At 39.1% G+C, this 16155-nt stretch overlaps 1 protein-coding gene across 1 annotated transcript in view; it reads left to right on the top strand.

Moving 5' to 3' along the window:
* Window positions 1–16155, top strand: part of LRRC7 (leucine rich repeat containing 7) — a gene marked incomplete at its 3' end in the record, with an annotated part of 1171300 nt that overhangs the window by 994243 nt on the left and 160902 nt on the right. Inside the window, exon 17 of the mRNA XM_079777586.1 lies at window positions 1290–1353. Within this exon, the coding sequence (XP_079633712.1) occupies window positions 1290–1353 (64 nt within the window). The remainder of the gene's footprint in view (window positions 1–1289; window positions 1354–16155) is intronic.

Here is a 16155-nt window from a genome sequence, read left to right as displayed (position 1 = left end):
TCCTCATTATCATCTCCTTGCTCTCCCTCTCCCTCACTCTGCCTCAGCCACACTACTCTCCTGGGATGTCTTCAAGCAAGTAATATGTCCCTGCTTTAGAGTTGATGCATTGGCATGCTCCTTCATTTCTTTTAAGCCTCGGCTCAAATTTTGTCCTTTTGAGTAAGACCTTACCTGACCCCCCTATTAAAAATTGCAATCCTCCATGTAAATTCTTCCTGTGTACCTCAACTACTTGAGTTTCTCCATAGCATTTATAACCTTCTAGTATATTATTTTATTTTACTCAACATTAATTGTAATCCCTCCCCCCCCCCACCACCACCACCACTGCAATATAAAGTCCTTTTGGGCAAGAGTTTTTGTATCATTTATTCACTGCTGTACCCAGACCTCAGAAGATTGTCTGGTGCATGATCTTTCAATAACAGTTGCTGAGTGAATAAAGGGTACACACAGTTTTGTATTTTGGAGTGCCTGACAGTGTCTGGATTATACTAGTATTTCATTTAATGCTCATAAAAGCCCTGTAAGATAATTGCTATATCCATTCTAAAGATGAAGGCTCTAAAATTTCTAAGATTTGAGTCCATGATGTCCCCAGAATTTCTGTATAGTCAGCATATATAAGGACAGCATTCTGGTCAGTGGAGAGGTAAAAATTTGACACTCAAATACACTATCTTTTCTTATGTTGCATGTTGTACTTGAGAGTGGCTTGAGATATGCTGATGCATATAGCATGTGCTAAGGTATCTCTAACCTTTGACAGCATCTCTTGCCCAAGATTCTGCAATTATTCAGAGCATCCCAGCCAATATGTTTAGGAGACAGTGAATATAACGTTTGTCTATAGCAGAATTTCATGTAGGGAAGTAGAAAATGACAAGATTGATGGTGCTATTATGTCTATATGGTGGCTTTTTAGAATGCTCTGCTAGGAAATGGGCTATCATTGGTTCCCAAACCTGTGGTGACTTAAAAATATAGTTGTTTGAAACCACACCTCCTACTGGTGTAGATGTTTAACAAGCTTCCCAGGTTTTTATAAAGCAGCCAACCCTGTACTCTAACTAGACTGGCATTTGGGAACATCATAAACTACTAAAGGTTTTCAGGTGGCAGTTTGCATAGCTTACTGTTATTTGCAGTTTAATTCTTGCTGGAAAGCACCCCTGTTGGTGTGCACTGTACAAACAGGTAAATCTAACAGGGAGGTGGGTGAGATGTTTCTTGGAGTAATGTGTCATGCTTTGCCTCACAACGGTATTTTTCTCCATCTGTTACAGGTCAATGCACAAACTGGCCCAGCTGGAAAGACTTGACCTAGGAAATAATGAATTCAGTGAGCTGGTAAGCGAATGCATTTTCTAAACTTGATAAATACACCCCAGGAGATTTTTTTTTCTTTGTCCTTGTAGCCCAGGTATCAAGTCAGCAAGCGTACATTTGCATTTGCTAAATATAGAAACAAAATAAAATCTGGGGATTAAAACAATTGTTTGACTCTATAGTAAGCCACAGAGAACTGGGTAATACTAGGATTCACTACAACAAGGGGGATAAGCAGATGCAGTTTGACAGTTTTGAGCACCAGCTTTGTGGCAGGCACCATGTTCAGTGTGTGACAAAGGTTATCTCATTTTATCCCACTTTGACACGTCGCCATGGTAACTTTATGGAAATGAGCTCAAAGTAGTCACCGACTCACATGGCTTTAATGTGGTTTAACAGGAGTTAAACCAAGACTTAACTCAGAATCTAAACCTTGAAAACTTCTGCCTTGGAGGCTTCTTAGTGGAGAGGAGACGTCAATTGTCTTCTATTTCTAATTGTACTGAAAGTGTCTTCCTAGTGAACACATGTTACAACCTCACTACAATCAAATATGACAGAATTCTGATTTCTCCTTTCAGGCTTAAGTGTCCTTTAAAGTTTGCCTGAAGACTAAAGTCTCAAATGCAAATTAGAAAGCAAATACTCCTTTGCAAGCACACCCAGCTTTCTATGTCAGACGTCTGCCACTTGAACATCTTCAAATATCAAAAATCCAACTCATCTAAAATGCACTTTAATTATTCATAAGTTAAGACAGTTAAGTAATCAGCTTTCCTCTCCCAGCTACGTTGCTAGCGATGTGACCATGTGTGAATTACTGAACCTCTCTAAGCCTCATTTTCCACTTCTATAAAGTGGAGATTATAATGGTTCCTCCCATACAGGGCGTGTGTGAGAATTAAATGAGATAATGCAGGTACCGGACCTAGAAAACGTGATTCTCAGTAAATGCTAATGTATAGGGATGTCGGTGTAAATTACACTGCATGTTGAATGTGCAAAGAAATTAACTTTTTTTTTTTTTTTACTTTAACCATAACTAACCTGATCATTATCCAACACTCGATTAGCTGTTTATGGAAGGCAAAAAAGTACTTTTACTCTTGTGTGATTAAAAGTTTAATCTTCTTTAACGGTTACATGGTTCCTCTACATTGTGCTCATGTTCTTTGCATAAAATTTCTGTCTCTCGTGTATCCTCTCGCCTTCCCTACTTTTCTCCTTAAGATGGAATTGGATATGTGGGAAGGAGGCTGTCCGTCTTTCTGACCTGAGGAAAGGGACTATCCTGGCCTGGGGCTGGTTTTCAGAAGCACGCTGGCAGCACATGCTCTGGGCTGCTGTCTGCAGCTGGGCCTGCCTCCCGTATTAAATCTGCGGTTCCCAACCTGTCGGACCTGCCACCACTCAGCTCTCATTGGCTATAGATACATGAGTCTCTGCCCTGTCTTCCTTCCAGCATCAGGCTTGGCAGTTCATCTGGTTTCTGTTGTGAGGGTTCTTCAACAACCATAGCCCCTATAGCAGCCCCATAGCCAGTATATAGATTCTAAGTGTACACATGATGGGCAACCTGAGAGAGGCCAAGGACAAATAAAGTTCAGAGCCTCCCTCTGCCTGCTACATCTCACTGTCAAGTTTGCCCTGCTTTGCATGCACTCAGCGTTGTTATAGGGCAGCCTGGATGGTCAGTAACAGTGGCAAAACTAGTTAATACTGGTAGCTTTAAAATGAGTCCTTCGGAAGCTAGGATCTGCCCATACTTTTATGAAGAGATGTAGCTTGGCCTAGTAGTTGAAAAACCATAGACAGTGGGTCACGACAACTGAGATTTGATTCTTAACTCCATCTCGGGCTAGGTGGGTTCCTTTGGGTTTGTAGCTCACTCTCTCTCATCAACATCCTCTTTACTAAAGCAAAGATCTCACTCTCATCTCTTTTGTAGGCTTTTTGAGAGAATTTCATGCACAATACTCTATAATAAACACTTAATATGTGTTTCAGTGAATTTTAATTTCATCTGGTGTATCATTTTGCAAGCCTTTCGTTTGTGTAGTTTGTGAATCAATGTTTTATTATAAACTAGAGGCCCAATGCACGAAATTCCTGCATGGGTAGGGTCCCTAGCAGCTGCCGGCTGCCAGCCAGGGCCTTCCTTCGTCCAGCGCCGTCCCCTGGTGGCCAGCGAAGGTCATAGCGAGCGAGTGAACTCCTGATAGGTCGAACTCCCGAGGGGACATTTTGCATATTAGGCTTTTATATAGAGAGATATTTGGAAACAAAGATGAATAGCATATATATATATATTTTGAAAATAGACTTATTTAAAATAAATATTTTTTAACTTATGCTTTATGGTATCTAAGAAATCATCCTAGCAGAAACATTTATTTTTTACTTTTGAACTCCCAATATTCCATAATGGTCACAAAGAAGACTCTTCTTAATTTTTTTTCAATTACCCCAGAACACTTAATGTGATAATACACTGTTATTTGGAATAGTGGGGGAAGTATAATTATGGAACTTCATATTCCTAATGTTATTCACTTTTAATCAAATGTCTGGCTTTTATTAGTCATATGTGTGGGACCATTATTTCTCTGACAATACAACCTTTAATGAAAAAATAAGAGAATTATCTATGATAAGAGGCCTCTGGATATAATGTAATATGAAAGAAAGGGGATTAAATTCTATTCTACAGCTAGATGTTGACACCCAGGAGATTACTGTTAGATGATTCATTTGTGTGGCATGGTAATGAGACCAATGTGGAGAGAAAATGACAATAAGTAACTTTTAAAAACCTTAGAATGTGAAAGCCTAATAAGAATAACAAAAATTTACTTGCTTAAGAATCAATATAAATATCCCAAATGAGATTCAAAGTTGAAATATCTATTTATGGATGCTCTTGTTATAATGAAAAATTCTAAACAGAAGGTATTATTTTATGTTTCTAACAGCAGAAAACCACCAAAAAATCCTGGGCAAACTTCTAGGGACATAATAGGTTATTAATGTTTGGGTGGGTTTTTTTTAATATATTTTTATTGATTTCAGAGAGGAAGGGAGAGGGAGAGAGATAGAAACATCAATAATGAGAGAGAATCATTGATCGGCTGCCTCCTACATACTCCACCTTGGGAATAGAGCCCACAACCTGGGCATATGCCCTGACCAGGAACCAAGTCATGGCCTCCTGGTTAATAGGTCGATGCTCAACCACTGAGCCATGCCAGCCGGGCAATGTTTGGGTGGTTGTTTGTTTTTTTAAATTATTTTTCAAGGCTTTTTTTTTCAATATGAAATTAATAAATGAATGGTTTTTAAAATTTATGTTTTTAAAAAAGTATAAAATGATAGTAAAAGTCATCCACAATCTCATCTCCTTATATGATTATAATTAATATTTTTCTAGTGTCTTCTTCCTGCCTCTCCCCCTCATTTTCTTTCAATGAGATTATTAAATAATGAGATGATTAATAATGTATTTTAATAATGTGTATTATTTGGAGCCAGGTAGGATGGGACACTATTAAGTTGATTTGTGGAATTGGATCACATCAATCCTTAAAATCCTCTGTGTACTATCATATAATGATCCAGATCTTCCCAGAGTCATAGAATGGTCAGGGCCACTAAAACAGATTCAGTAGTTGTTACAGGGCCCAGAAACCTTATGGAAGGTATAGATTTCAGGTATATAGAGATCTATCCAATGAACTGAGTCCCTATTGTCCTGAACTGGTAGAGGAAACAATGGAGCCCTGAAAAGCAAATTGCCACGGGTGAGAAGAATATAGAGCAGACTGAGCAGCAGAGCCTGGAGGATGATGGCATCAGTAGGTGGATCCAGAACCAGTGTGAAGCCCTACTGACCATCCCTCTAATTCAGCCCCAGCTTCTAGCTCCCAGCCTCTCTCACTACCTTGCTGTTCCCCTCCCTGCACTGGAAAGGGGAGGGCCATAGTACGAAGGAAAGTATCACTTAGACCCCTCAGCAGCCCTCAAAAGAGTCAGTCCTAAGAAGCAAAATAAGAAAGTCTTCTGCAAGGCAGAAAAAGAAAAGAGCTAAGCCCAGAGGAGACAAATAGCAGACTGCAATGTGGTCTGTGTACAGTTTAGAGTTCAGCAACTTACAGCAACATGGGCAGCAACCTAGTGACAATGGACAGTGGGAGACAGTATCTCCTGTTAAGTGGGAGTTTCCTTTGTCTCCCCACCCCCACCACCACCACAACGGGACTCCTAAAAGAAATAACTGGAGAGGAGGTTCCCAAAAAGGCCGGACTTCTTGATCTCCTGCTATAGAGGTCAGAGAAATGAGATTTGAAATTTCACTTTGCTCTGATGTAATATATACTGGTTATATGTTTTATAGAGATATTTCTATTTACCAAATTGGAATTATAGTACACATTCTATTTTATATTAAAGCATGATTATCCAATTCAAATAATTATATTCTTTATAAGCATTATAAATTATAAACTTTCTCTGCAGCTGAATTAGGAAGACTAATTTGGTTATGTCAAATAATAACCAAAAAATAAATATTGAATTAAAGCTCAAATTTATGAGAAAATAATAAAATCAAAGAGCCTTGAAATTTTATTATATAAAATTTGATTCATCCTAATATATACACTGAGTGGCCAGATTATTATGATCTCTGAATGCATAATAATCTGGCCACTCAGTGTATATCCTATATAATAAAAGGCTAATATGCAAATTATCCCCTTGACCAGGAGTTCGACCAGCAGGCAGGCCAGCCAACCGCCCATGTCCCCTCCCCCTGGCCAGGCTGGCCGGACCCCACCCATGCATGAATTCATGCACCGGGCCTCTATATATATACATTGAGTGGCCAGATTATTATGTGTTCAGAGATCATAATAATCTGACCACTCAGTGTAAAAACCCTGGGTCCATCACATCCACAACAACCACAGGCTCGACCAATCGGAAGTCAGTCCTGCAGTCAGCGCTGGCTTGCCGGGGCGACCCAGCACTGACTGCTGTGGTTGCAGGTGTGGTGACCCAGCACTGACTGCTGTGGGGACTGTGAATCAGGCCCGGAGAGATGCCTGAAGAGAGAAGCAGCCAAAACGGTTTGGCTCAGTGGATGGAGCCTTGGCCTTCGGACTGAAGGGTCCCAGGTTCAATTCCGGTCAAGGGCATGTACCATGGTTGCGGGCACATCCCCAGTGGGGTGTGTGTAGGAGGCAGCTGATCGATGTTCTCTCTCATCGATGTTTCTAACTCTCTATCCCTCTCCCTTCCTCTCTGTAAAAAAAGAAAAGTCAATAAAAAATATATTAAAAAAAAAAAAAAGAGAGAGAGAGAGAGAGAAGCAGGGTCTGATCTATAGCTTCTGTTGGCAGCTGTTGATCAGCACTTGCCTCTCTCTTTCTTTCCAGGCCTGGCAAGCAGCTGTGCCTCCATTTCTTTCCAGGCCTCCACTGGGGCTGCTGATCAGCCCCACCTTTCTGATCAGGCCCAGTTGATAGTCCCAGAGACGTTGACTGGCATAGAAACTGACTAATCAGAACCAAATCTGGGTGAAGTGTGAGGAGTCAATGGCTGCCTAGGAGGCGGAGCTTTTTATGCTGACTGGCATAGAAACTGACCAATCAGAACCAAATCTGGATCAACTGTGAGAAGCCAATGGCTGCCTAGGAGGAGGAGCTTTTGACGCTGACTGGCATAGAAACCGACCAATCAGAACCAAATTGGCCAGCAGAGGAAGGCACTTGGGTGCAAGATCAGGCCGGCAGGGGAGGGCAGTTGGGGGCAATCAAGCCAGCAGGGGAGAGCAGTTGGGGGGAACAGGCCTGCAGGGAGGGCAGTTGGGGGCCATCAGGCTTGCAAGGGAGGGCAGTTGGGGGACCAGGTCGGCAGGGGAGGGCAGTTGGGGGAGATCGGGCCAGAAGGGGATCAGTTAGGTGTTAATCAGGCTGGCAGGGGAGCAGTTAGAGAGTGATCAGGCTGGAAGACAGAAGCGGTTAGGGGCAATCAGGCAGGCAGGCAGGCAAGTGGTTAGGAGCCAGCAGTCCTGGATTGTGAGAGGGATGTCCGACTGCCTGTGGGATTGGGCCTAAACCAGCAGTCAGACATCCCCCGAGAGGTCCCATATTGGAGAGGGTTCAGGCTGAACTGAGGGACAACACCCCCCCACCCCGGTGCTCAAATTTTGTGCACTGGGCTTCTAGTTTAAAATAATATAGCTCATGTATAATTTTAAATTACAAAACATAATAAAATGTATCCCTGTGAAGCCACCACCATATTCTTATGACCTAGAACCATGGTTGGCAAACTGCGGCTCACAAGCCACATGCGACTCTTTGGCCCCTTGAGTGTGGCTCTTCCACAAAATACCACAGCTTGGGCAACTCTATTTTGAAGAAGTGGCGTTAGAAGAAGTTTAAGTTTAAAAAATTTGGCTCTCAAAAGAAATTTCAATCGTTGTACTGTTGATATTTGGCTCTGTTGACTAATGAGTTTGCCAACCACTGACCTAGAATATCACCAACCCTTTACAGCTACCTGTATGCTTTTACCTAATTCTGCCTCATTTTCAGAGGAAACTACAATCCTCGATTTTGTTTAACATTCCCTACATTTGTATGTATCTCTAAATGTTATATTATTTCACATTGCTTGTTCTTAAGCTTTGTAAAAATAGGACTACACTACAACTTATTTGCCCTTTCTTCATGCACAATAATTTTTGTCCAGTTTTTTAAATTACATTGCTGCTATGAATACTTTTATAAGGACACACTTGCAAAACTTTAGCTAAGGCATATGTTTAGAAGTGGAATTTTCTGATCATAAATTGTGTATATATGAAACTTGAAAAATAATGCTTTTTCAAAAAAAATAGTTGTATTCATTTACCAGCAATGTGTAAGAGTTCCCATGTTTCACATCTTTACCTACACTTGACATTGTCAAACTCTTGTTTTTGCCAATGTAATGGCTCTACAATGGCATCTCATTATGATCTTAATTTATCTATCTCTGGTTTCTGATGAGATTGATGATTTTTCCGTATGTGTTTCCTCTTCTGTGAAATAACTGGTTAGGTACTTTTGCCCATTTTTTCTATTGTTTTCTTTTTCTCACAGATTTACAGGGATCTTTTATATATTCTACATACTAATTTTTTGTTGGTTATATATAGTATAGATATCTCTTCCCAGTCTCTGCAGTCTTTTTACTTTCTTCATATTTTCCATTAATGACCAGAAGTTCTTAACTGAAATATAATAAAATATGTATTTTTTATGTTTATCACATTGTGTGTCTTGCTTAGGAAGTTTTTACCTCCCCAAAATCAAACAAGATCTTTTCATATGTTTTCTTCTAAAAGTTTGGAGGTTTCGTTATGCATAGTCAACTTTATGTCCATTTGAGCTTAATTGCTTTACATTGCATATATTATATTTTTCTTAACATATACTCAGTTTTATAAACAGCATTCATTAAACAGTCCTTCCTTTTCACCTGAGTATGAGTGCCACCTCTTAACAACATATGATTTCCATATAAACAGAGGTTACTTTCTTCGTTGGACATTTGTTTTTCATATGAATTTCAGAATTAGTTTAATGCATTGATTCTATTAGATTCTATAAATCAAATTTGATTGGGTTGACAATGGAAATTTTTAAGATATTGATTTTCATTAGAAACCAACATGAATATCTCAATTTATTTGTCTATTTCAATCTTTCAGCTAAGTTTTAAAAGTTTCTTCAAAAAAAGTTTTACACATTTTTAGGTTAGCCCTAAGTACCTATATTTTTGTTGTAGTTATCAGTATACTTTTCAAAGGTTATACTCTCCAACTGTTTTGTTGCAGGTGTACAGTAATCCATTTGATTTTTTGTTTTTTGCTTATATCCAGCTACCTATTAAACTCTCCTAGTAACATGAATAATTGCTTTAGATTCTTTAGATTATTCTGTGTATTGAATCAAAAGTCTATGAATAGTTGAAAAGTAATTTTATTGTCTGATTCCTGATTTTAATGGAAATTTACTTAATGTTTTGTTAAGAATATTCTTTATTATTAGTTTGGTTTAGCTTCAGAATTTACCTTCTTCCTATTTCTAAGTTACTAAGAAAATTTATCATAAGGAGATGCCAACCTCTATAAAAAGCTTTTTGACCTTTATCGAGGTAATAACATTTTTTCTCCTTGAATCTATTAATGCTGTGAATTATATAGAGACAGTTTCTAATGTAAGACCACCTTTGAATCTCTGAAATAAATCCAACATGATCATGATATAACAATGATAATGACCTTCTATATAAACTGTATGCAGTACAAGCCTATCTAGGATTTTTGAAAATCCTTGCTCATGTGTGAGATTTGTATACATTATTCTTGTGTACTTTCTCTACCTGTGATTTTATGTTTCTCATCAGTTTTGGAAAATGATCAGACCTTATCTCCTTAAATGTTGCTTTTTACCTATATGGTCTGTCTTTCCTGCTGGAATTTGAATTAAATATGAATATGAGTATGATATCATGTGATCTTAAAATTCATTTTATTAATTAATTTATAGTTTTTTCTGAAAAAGTAATCAGATAAGTGATAATTTTTAAATGTTTATTTTATATCATTAAAGAAAGCATATTGGCCTCTCTACCAAAAATATTCATTCCTCAGGATTTGAAGCAGAATGGTGAGGCCATTTTAAGAATATTTTAACTCCTTAAACTATTTAATGTACCAATTACTGACAGATATTTCTTAATTATAGACCACTCAAATTCTGCATTAAAATATATATATATATATATATATATATATATATATATATATATATATAAATTGTAATAAACCAATACCTAAGTGATAGCAACAAAAATATTTAAAGAGTAAAAAGAATTATTTCACATGAAACATTTAAGCATTGGTTGGTTTGGCTCAGTGGATAGAGCATCAGCCTGCGGACTGAAGGATCCTGGGTTCAATTCCGGTCTAGGGCATATGCCGGGGTTGCAGGTTCAATCCCAAGTGGGGGGCATGCAGGAGGCAGCCAATCAATGATTCTCTCTCATCATTGATGTTTCTATATATATCTCTCTCCCTCTTCCTTCCTCTCTGAAATAAATAAATAAATAATTTTAAGTTTTTAAAAAACACAATGCAAAGATGGATTGGATTTAAAAGTTCAAAGAACTCATCAGGAAATGCTCAGTAAGTCTTCAGAGCACTAGAAGTAAGAATTTCTAACCTTAGTATTCAAAATGAATTAATTTTTGTTGACATTCTTAACTTTATTTCATAGAGTTCAACAAAAAATTCAAATAGATAAATAAAGAATGGAGAAACTCTAAGAAGAAATATCAACAATTGCATAGATTATCTGCTTGGACTATATAAATACTACCAATGTGCTTTCATAGAAATTTAAAACAATTGAATACTTATGCTAATGTTTTAACTTGTAACTACAATTAATTTGAATTTAATTAAAGAATTTAATTTAAGAATTAAACTCATTCTACTAAAAAGTATAGCTACTGATGGTTTCAGCTCCCTAGTTTGCCCAAGGTGGGCGCATTTTTAATTACCTGGGATTCATGTATAACTGAGGCAAGCACTTTATTTACATATGCAGTAATTTTCTTTCTGAGTGATTACAGCATAGGTTTCCCACACCTATTAATCACACTTTGTCAGTTATTCTTCAAGTAAAGTTTATAAGAAGAAGATAGTAATAAAATACAATTTGTCATCAAATAACTGGCTACCCCAATTTTAAGGAATATATTGGAAACATCTTAGTCACTAACTCTTCCATTTCTTAACATTTGTAAACGTCCAAGGACACATATTGTAGATATATTTCATAGACATTGACAAGTGTTATTAATATATCAAGAATTTTTTGAGAAATGAAGCTTATTTTTTAAATTATTACAGGCGCATCAATTTCTGTATCAGTCAAAGTCCAGGCAGGAGGTGGAAACTATATCAATTATTTCACAAAGAAAGTTTCACATTAAGAATGGTTAATTGTGCATCAGAGAACTAAAAGAGTGAAAAGGAAGCACTGAAGGATTACAGACATAACTCTAGGAAGCAGCTAAAATCTCTAGGGTAGGGAACAAATGGGAGAAGATAGTGTAGGGAATTGGGAAAACCTAAACCTAAAGACATCTATAGAGGACACCAGCTAAGTAATGGTGTCACTTAGGGGGCCTGATAAGGTTGGTTCTAGTTGTGTGGAAAACTACAAAGTACACACAACTGCTGTTGCTGAGGTTCATTGTTGCTACAAGGAGAACTGTTGCCATTGATGCTACTGTTCAGATGCTAAAATGACAAGGAAGTAAAACAAGGAGCAAGTCCCATCTTCTTCCTCTGGCCTCCCAGTCTCTCTCCAGCACACTCAATTGTCAGTGCCTGTCACAGAGCTGCCTGTCCAAAAAGAAATGCTAATCTCGAAATTACAAGCAGAATATAGTGGGCCCACAGCTGAAAGGAAATAGCTTAAACATTTAAAGTAAAACAAATGTTTATTTTTGCCAACTCACTTGCAGTATCATTCTCTCCAGAAAGCTTTCCCTGTTCCTAGCAGAGCACCAGGTTCCCAACTGGCACTTGATAAATATTTCTGAATGACTGAATGAGGAATGATTTGATTTTAAAAGTGAATCATTTGGCCCAGTGATCCCACTTCTAGGAATATATCCCAAGAAACTAGAAACACCAATCAGAAAGGATATATGCACCCCTATGTTCATAGCAGCACAATTTACCATAGCTAAGATTTGGAAACAGCCTAAGTGCCCATCAGCAGATGAGTGGATTAAAAAACTGTGGTACATCTACACAATGGAATACTATGCTGTGGTAAAAAAAAGAAGGAATTCTTACCATTTGCAACAGCATGGATGGAACTGGAGAGCATTATGCTAAGTGAAATAAGCCAGTCAGAGAAAGATAAATATCACATGATCTCACTCATTTGTGAAATATAATGAACATAAACTGATAAGCAAAAATAGATCCAGAGACAGAGAAGCATCGATCAGACCGTCAAACCTCAGAGGGAAGGTAGGGGAGGGTGGGGGTAAGGGGGAGAGATCAAGGTTGATCTCTCCCCCTTACCCCCACCCTCCCCTACCTTCCCTCTGAGGTTTGACATGTATGCATGCATATAAGCCTAACCAATGGACACAGACACCAGGGGGGTGAGGGCATGAGTGGGGAGTGGGGGGGACAATTGGAGGATAAGGACACATATGTAATATCTTAATCAATAAAGAAAAAAAGAAAAAGAAATAAATAAAATAAAAATGAACAGTTCAGCTAATTCTCATCTTCAAAATTATGCCTACATAAATAGGAAATTAAAGTATTTCCTCCAATTCTACAGTAGAGGAAACACTTTATCTGAAAAGCCGTCGTTCTGTAATTAGCTATCTTTTGAGGAATCAATTTCAATTCACTTTGAGACACACTTCCAAATGAGTTTCTCCATGAAAATTAAAAGTACAAAATTTGTAACTGTGCCCAATAAATAAATAAAACTGTATTTCCATTAACTCTGAAATTTGAAAGGAATCCTTGATGAATCATTCAAACAAAATGTATTTTCTGACTGAAAAAAATTCTGAAGGCTTTTTATCACAGGAAGATCACATTGGGGTGTCCACGTTTATAAATACAACATCTGTCTACTTAGGGTTTTAATAAGCAATTTCCAATGTCACACATACAAATAAAGAAACTTACTGTCTTGCTTTCAAACTTTCCCTTTCGTAGCAATAAAATAAGTCACCTGTGCCTTTGTTTTCAAACGAAGCAGCTTTTCCCTCATTGCCATTTCTTATTACTTCAGTATCATAACTGGGCACTATGAATGAAACTAATTAGCTCTGTTTGCCTTTCCATAAATAAATTGTTCTGAGGATGGCATATATTTCAATGTAGTCAAGTACCTTGGTGATGCTATCAACAATTCTACCAGAGAAATTAAAGAAAAAACAAATAGTCCCTGATTGAACCAGGGTAAACTACATTAAATAAGAGTACAAATTTAAAATCAAGGCTTCACAAAGAAAACAGGAGATTATGTAATCATGGAGCACACCTAGGAGAACATTCTTGAGTTGTGAATAGGGATTGTGAATCACCTAAATAACAAACATAAATTGCATTTAGAATAATCAAATTCAAACTGGAATCTTCCTGACTTGCATACTGAGTTGGTAATATCTGGATTTATTACCTGAAATTGAATTAACAGAAAAAAAATTTATTTGATTTCAGGTTTCACAACAAACCAAAACTAAAAGAATGAAAATGCCAAGGAGAAATATAAAAATATAAAGAAAGGGGTATGAAGAATGTGTGTGTGTGTGTGTGTGTGTGTGTGTGTGTGTGTGTGTGTGTGTGGTGTAATTAAGGTAATGTAGCCAGATAAGCTTCACTCAGAAGGTGACATTTTAATAAAAACTTAAAGAAAACTAGAGAGGAAATCATGCAAATATCTGAGTGGAAGATCGTTCTAGAAAGAGGATACAGGAAAAGTACAAACATCAAAGATGAGAGCAGGCATAACATGTGGACATCAAGAAGACTAGAATGGCCCTGGCTGGTTTGGGTTAGTGGATAGAGCATCAGCTCACAGACTGAAGGGTCCTGGGTTTGATTCAGGACAAGGGTTGCAGGCTTGATCCTTTGTCCTGGTCAGGGTGTGGGCAGGAGTCAACCATTTGATGTGTCTCTCTCACATCAATGCTTCTCTGTCTCTGTCCCCCTCCCTCCCACTCTCTAAAACTCAATAGAAAAATATTCTTGGGTGAGGATTAACAATAAAAAAAGAAGACTAGAATGGCTAGAATAGATTAAGTAGGAGAGGGGGTGATAAATTATTAGGGAATGGAGTGGGTTGGGATATGGAGTAGAGAGAATCCTGTAAGACATTTTAAGATTTTGAACAAGTAGAACCATTACATTGTTACATTATATTATACTAGAGGCCCAGTGCACGAAATTTGTGCATGGTGGGAGAGATGTGTCCCTCAGCCCAGCATGCACCCTCTGCAATCTGGGACCTCTCGAGGGATGTCCGACTGCCTGTTTAGGCCCGAACCCGGTGGGATCGGGCCTAAACAGGCAGTCGGACATCCCTCTCACAATTCAGGACTGCTGGCTCCCACTTGCCTGCCTGCCTGCCTGATTGCCCCTAAACGCTTCTGCCTGCCAGCCTGATCACCCCCTAACCACTCCCCTGCCAACCTGATCGATGCCTAACTGCTCCCCTGCTGGCCCGATTGCCCCCAACTGCCCTCCCCTGCTGACCCAGTCACCCCTAACTGCCCTCCCTGCCAGCCTCGTTGCCCCCAACTGCCCTCCCCTGCAGGCCTGGTCGCCCCCAACTGCCCTCCCTTGCCGGCGTGGTCACCCCCAACTGCCCTCCCCTGCAGGCCTGGTTACTCTCAACTGCCCTCCCCTGCAGGCCTAGTCCCCCCCCCCCAACTGCCCTCCCCTGCAGGCCTGGTTCCCCCCAACTGCCCTCCCCTGCAGGGTTGGTCTCCCCCAACTGCCCTCCCCTGCAGGCCTGGTTCCCCCAAATGCCCTCCCCCACAGGCCTAGTCTCCCCTAACTGCCCTTCCCTGCCACCCCGGTCACCCCTAACTGCCCTCCCCTGCTGGCCCGTTCCCCCCAACTGCCCTTTCCTGCTAGCCCGGGCCCCCCCAACTGTCCTCCTCTGCTGGCCCGGTCACCCCTAAATACCCTCCTCTGTAGGTCTGATCGCCCCCATCTGCCCTCCCTTTTAGGCCTGGTCCCTCCCAACTGCCCTCCCCTGCTGGCCATCTTGTGGCGGCCATCTTTGACAACATGGGGTGGCCATCTTGTGTGTTGGAGTGATGGTCAATTTGCATATCACCTCTTTATTAGATAGGATTGCACTAGGTTACAGTATGTTATATTACATTAATTTACATTATATTACATCACATTATATTACATTATATCACATTACATTGCCAGGATCACTTTGACTGCTGTGGGGAGAATAGTTAGAAAGTGGGGCAAGGTGGAGTTTAAGGGACCAATTAAGAAGTTGTTGCAATAATACAGGCAAGAAGTTACAGTGTCCTGAATTGGGGTAGTATCAGTGAGGTGGTAAGGAGTTGGTTTCTGGGTAAACTTTAAAGATATAGGCCAGAAGTAGGATCTGAACTTGCCAATTAGGGATACCCTCTTTCAAAAAAAATAATACACAATAGGAACACACAATTAAGTACATAAGTGAATGAAAAAAGAAACTATGAATTTTAAATTACAAATTAAAATTAATAAAATATAATTTTAAAAGCCTATAAGTGCCATAAACACCATTAGATCCAAAAAAATTGCATAACACACATTTATGATGCTCCTTTCCCCATGCATTTTTGCTCCATGCTCTTTGACAGTCTTTTCACATGACAAATACTTTGTAATATCATTTTCTATGGAGATAATAAACAAATAATCCAATCTTTTATCTACCATGGATTTTATCACTGCTAGTTCAGAAACATTTATTTTAGCCTTACAATTTTCAATTACACCTTGTAAAATTTTAGGATTGTTGTCATATTTTGGAAAAGCTGTGGCCCAATACATTTCAAGCCTTATTTCTCCTCCTCCACATAATACTTCTGGTGCTGGGAACCAATGAACCTGTTCATGTCCCACTATGTCCTCTGGCCCTGCACCTTCATGTCCTAATGGTCAGGGGGGGTGGCACAATGAGCAGTGGGCATATTTCTGGAAGT

This window comes from Cnephaeus nilssonii (assembly GCF_951640355.1).
Source record: "Cnephaeus nilssonii genome assembly, chromosome: 7".
In the NCBI taxonomy this organism is placed as follows: domain Eukaryota; kingdom Metazoa; phylum Chordata; class Mammalia; order Chiroptera; family Vespertilionidae; genus Cnephaeus; species Cnephaeus nilssonii.
The sequence above is the reverse complement of the archived record's forward strand: the minus strand, read 5'-3'. Positions and strand labels throughout refer to the sequence as shown.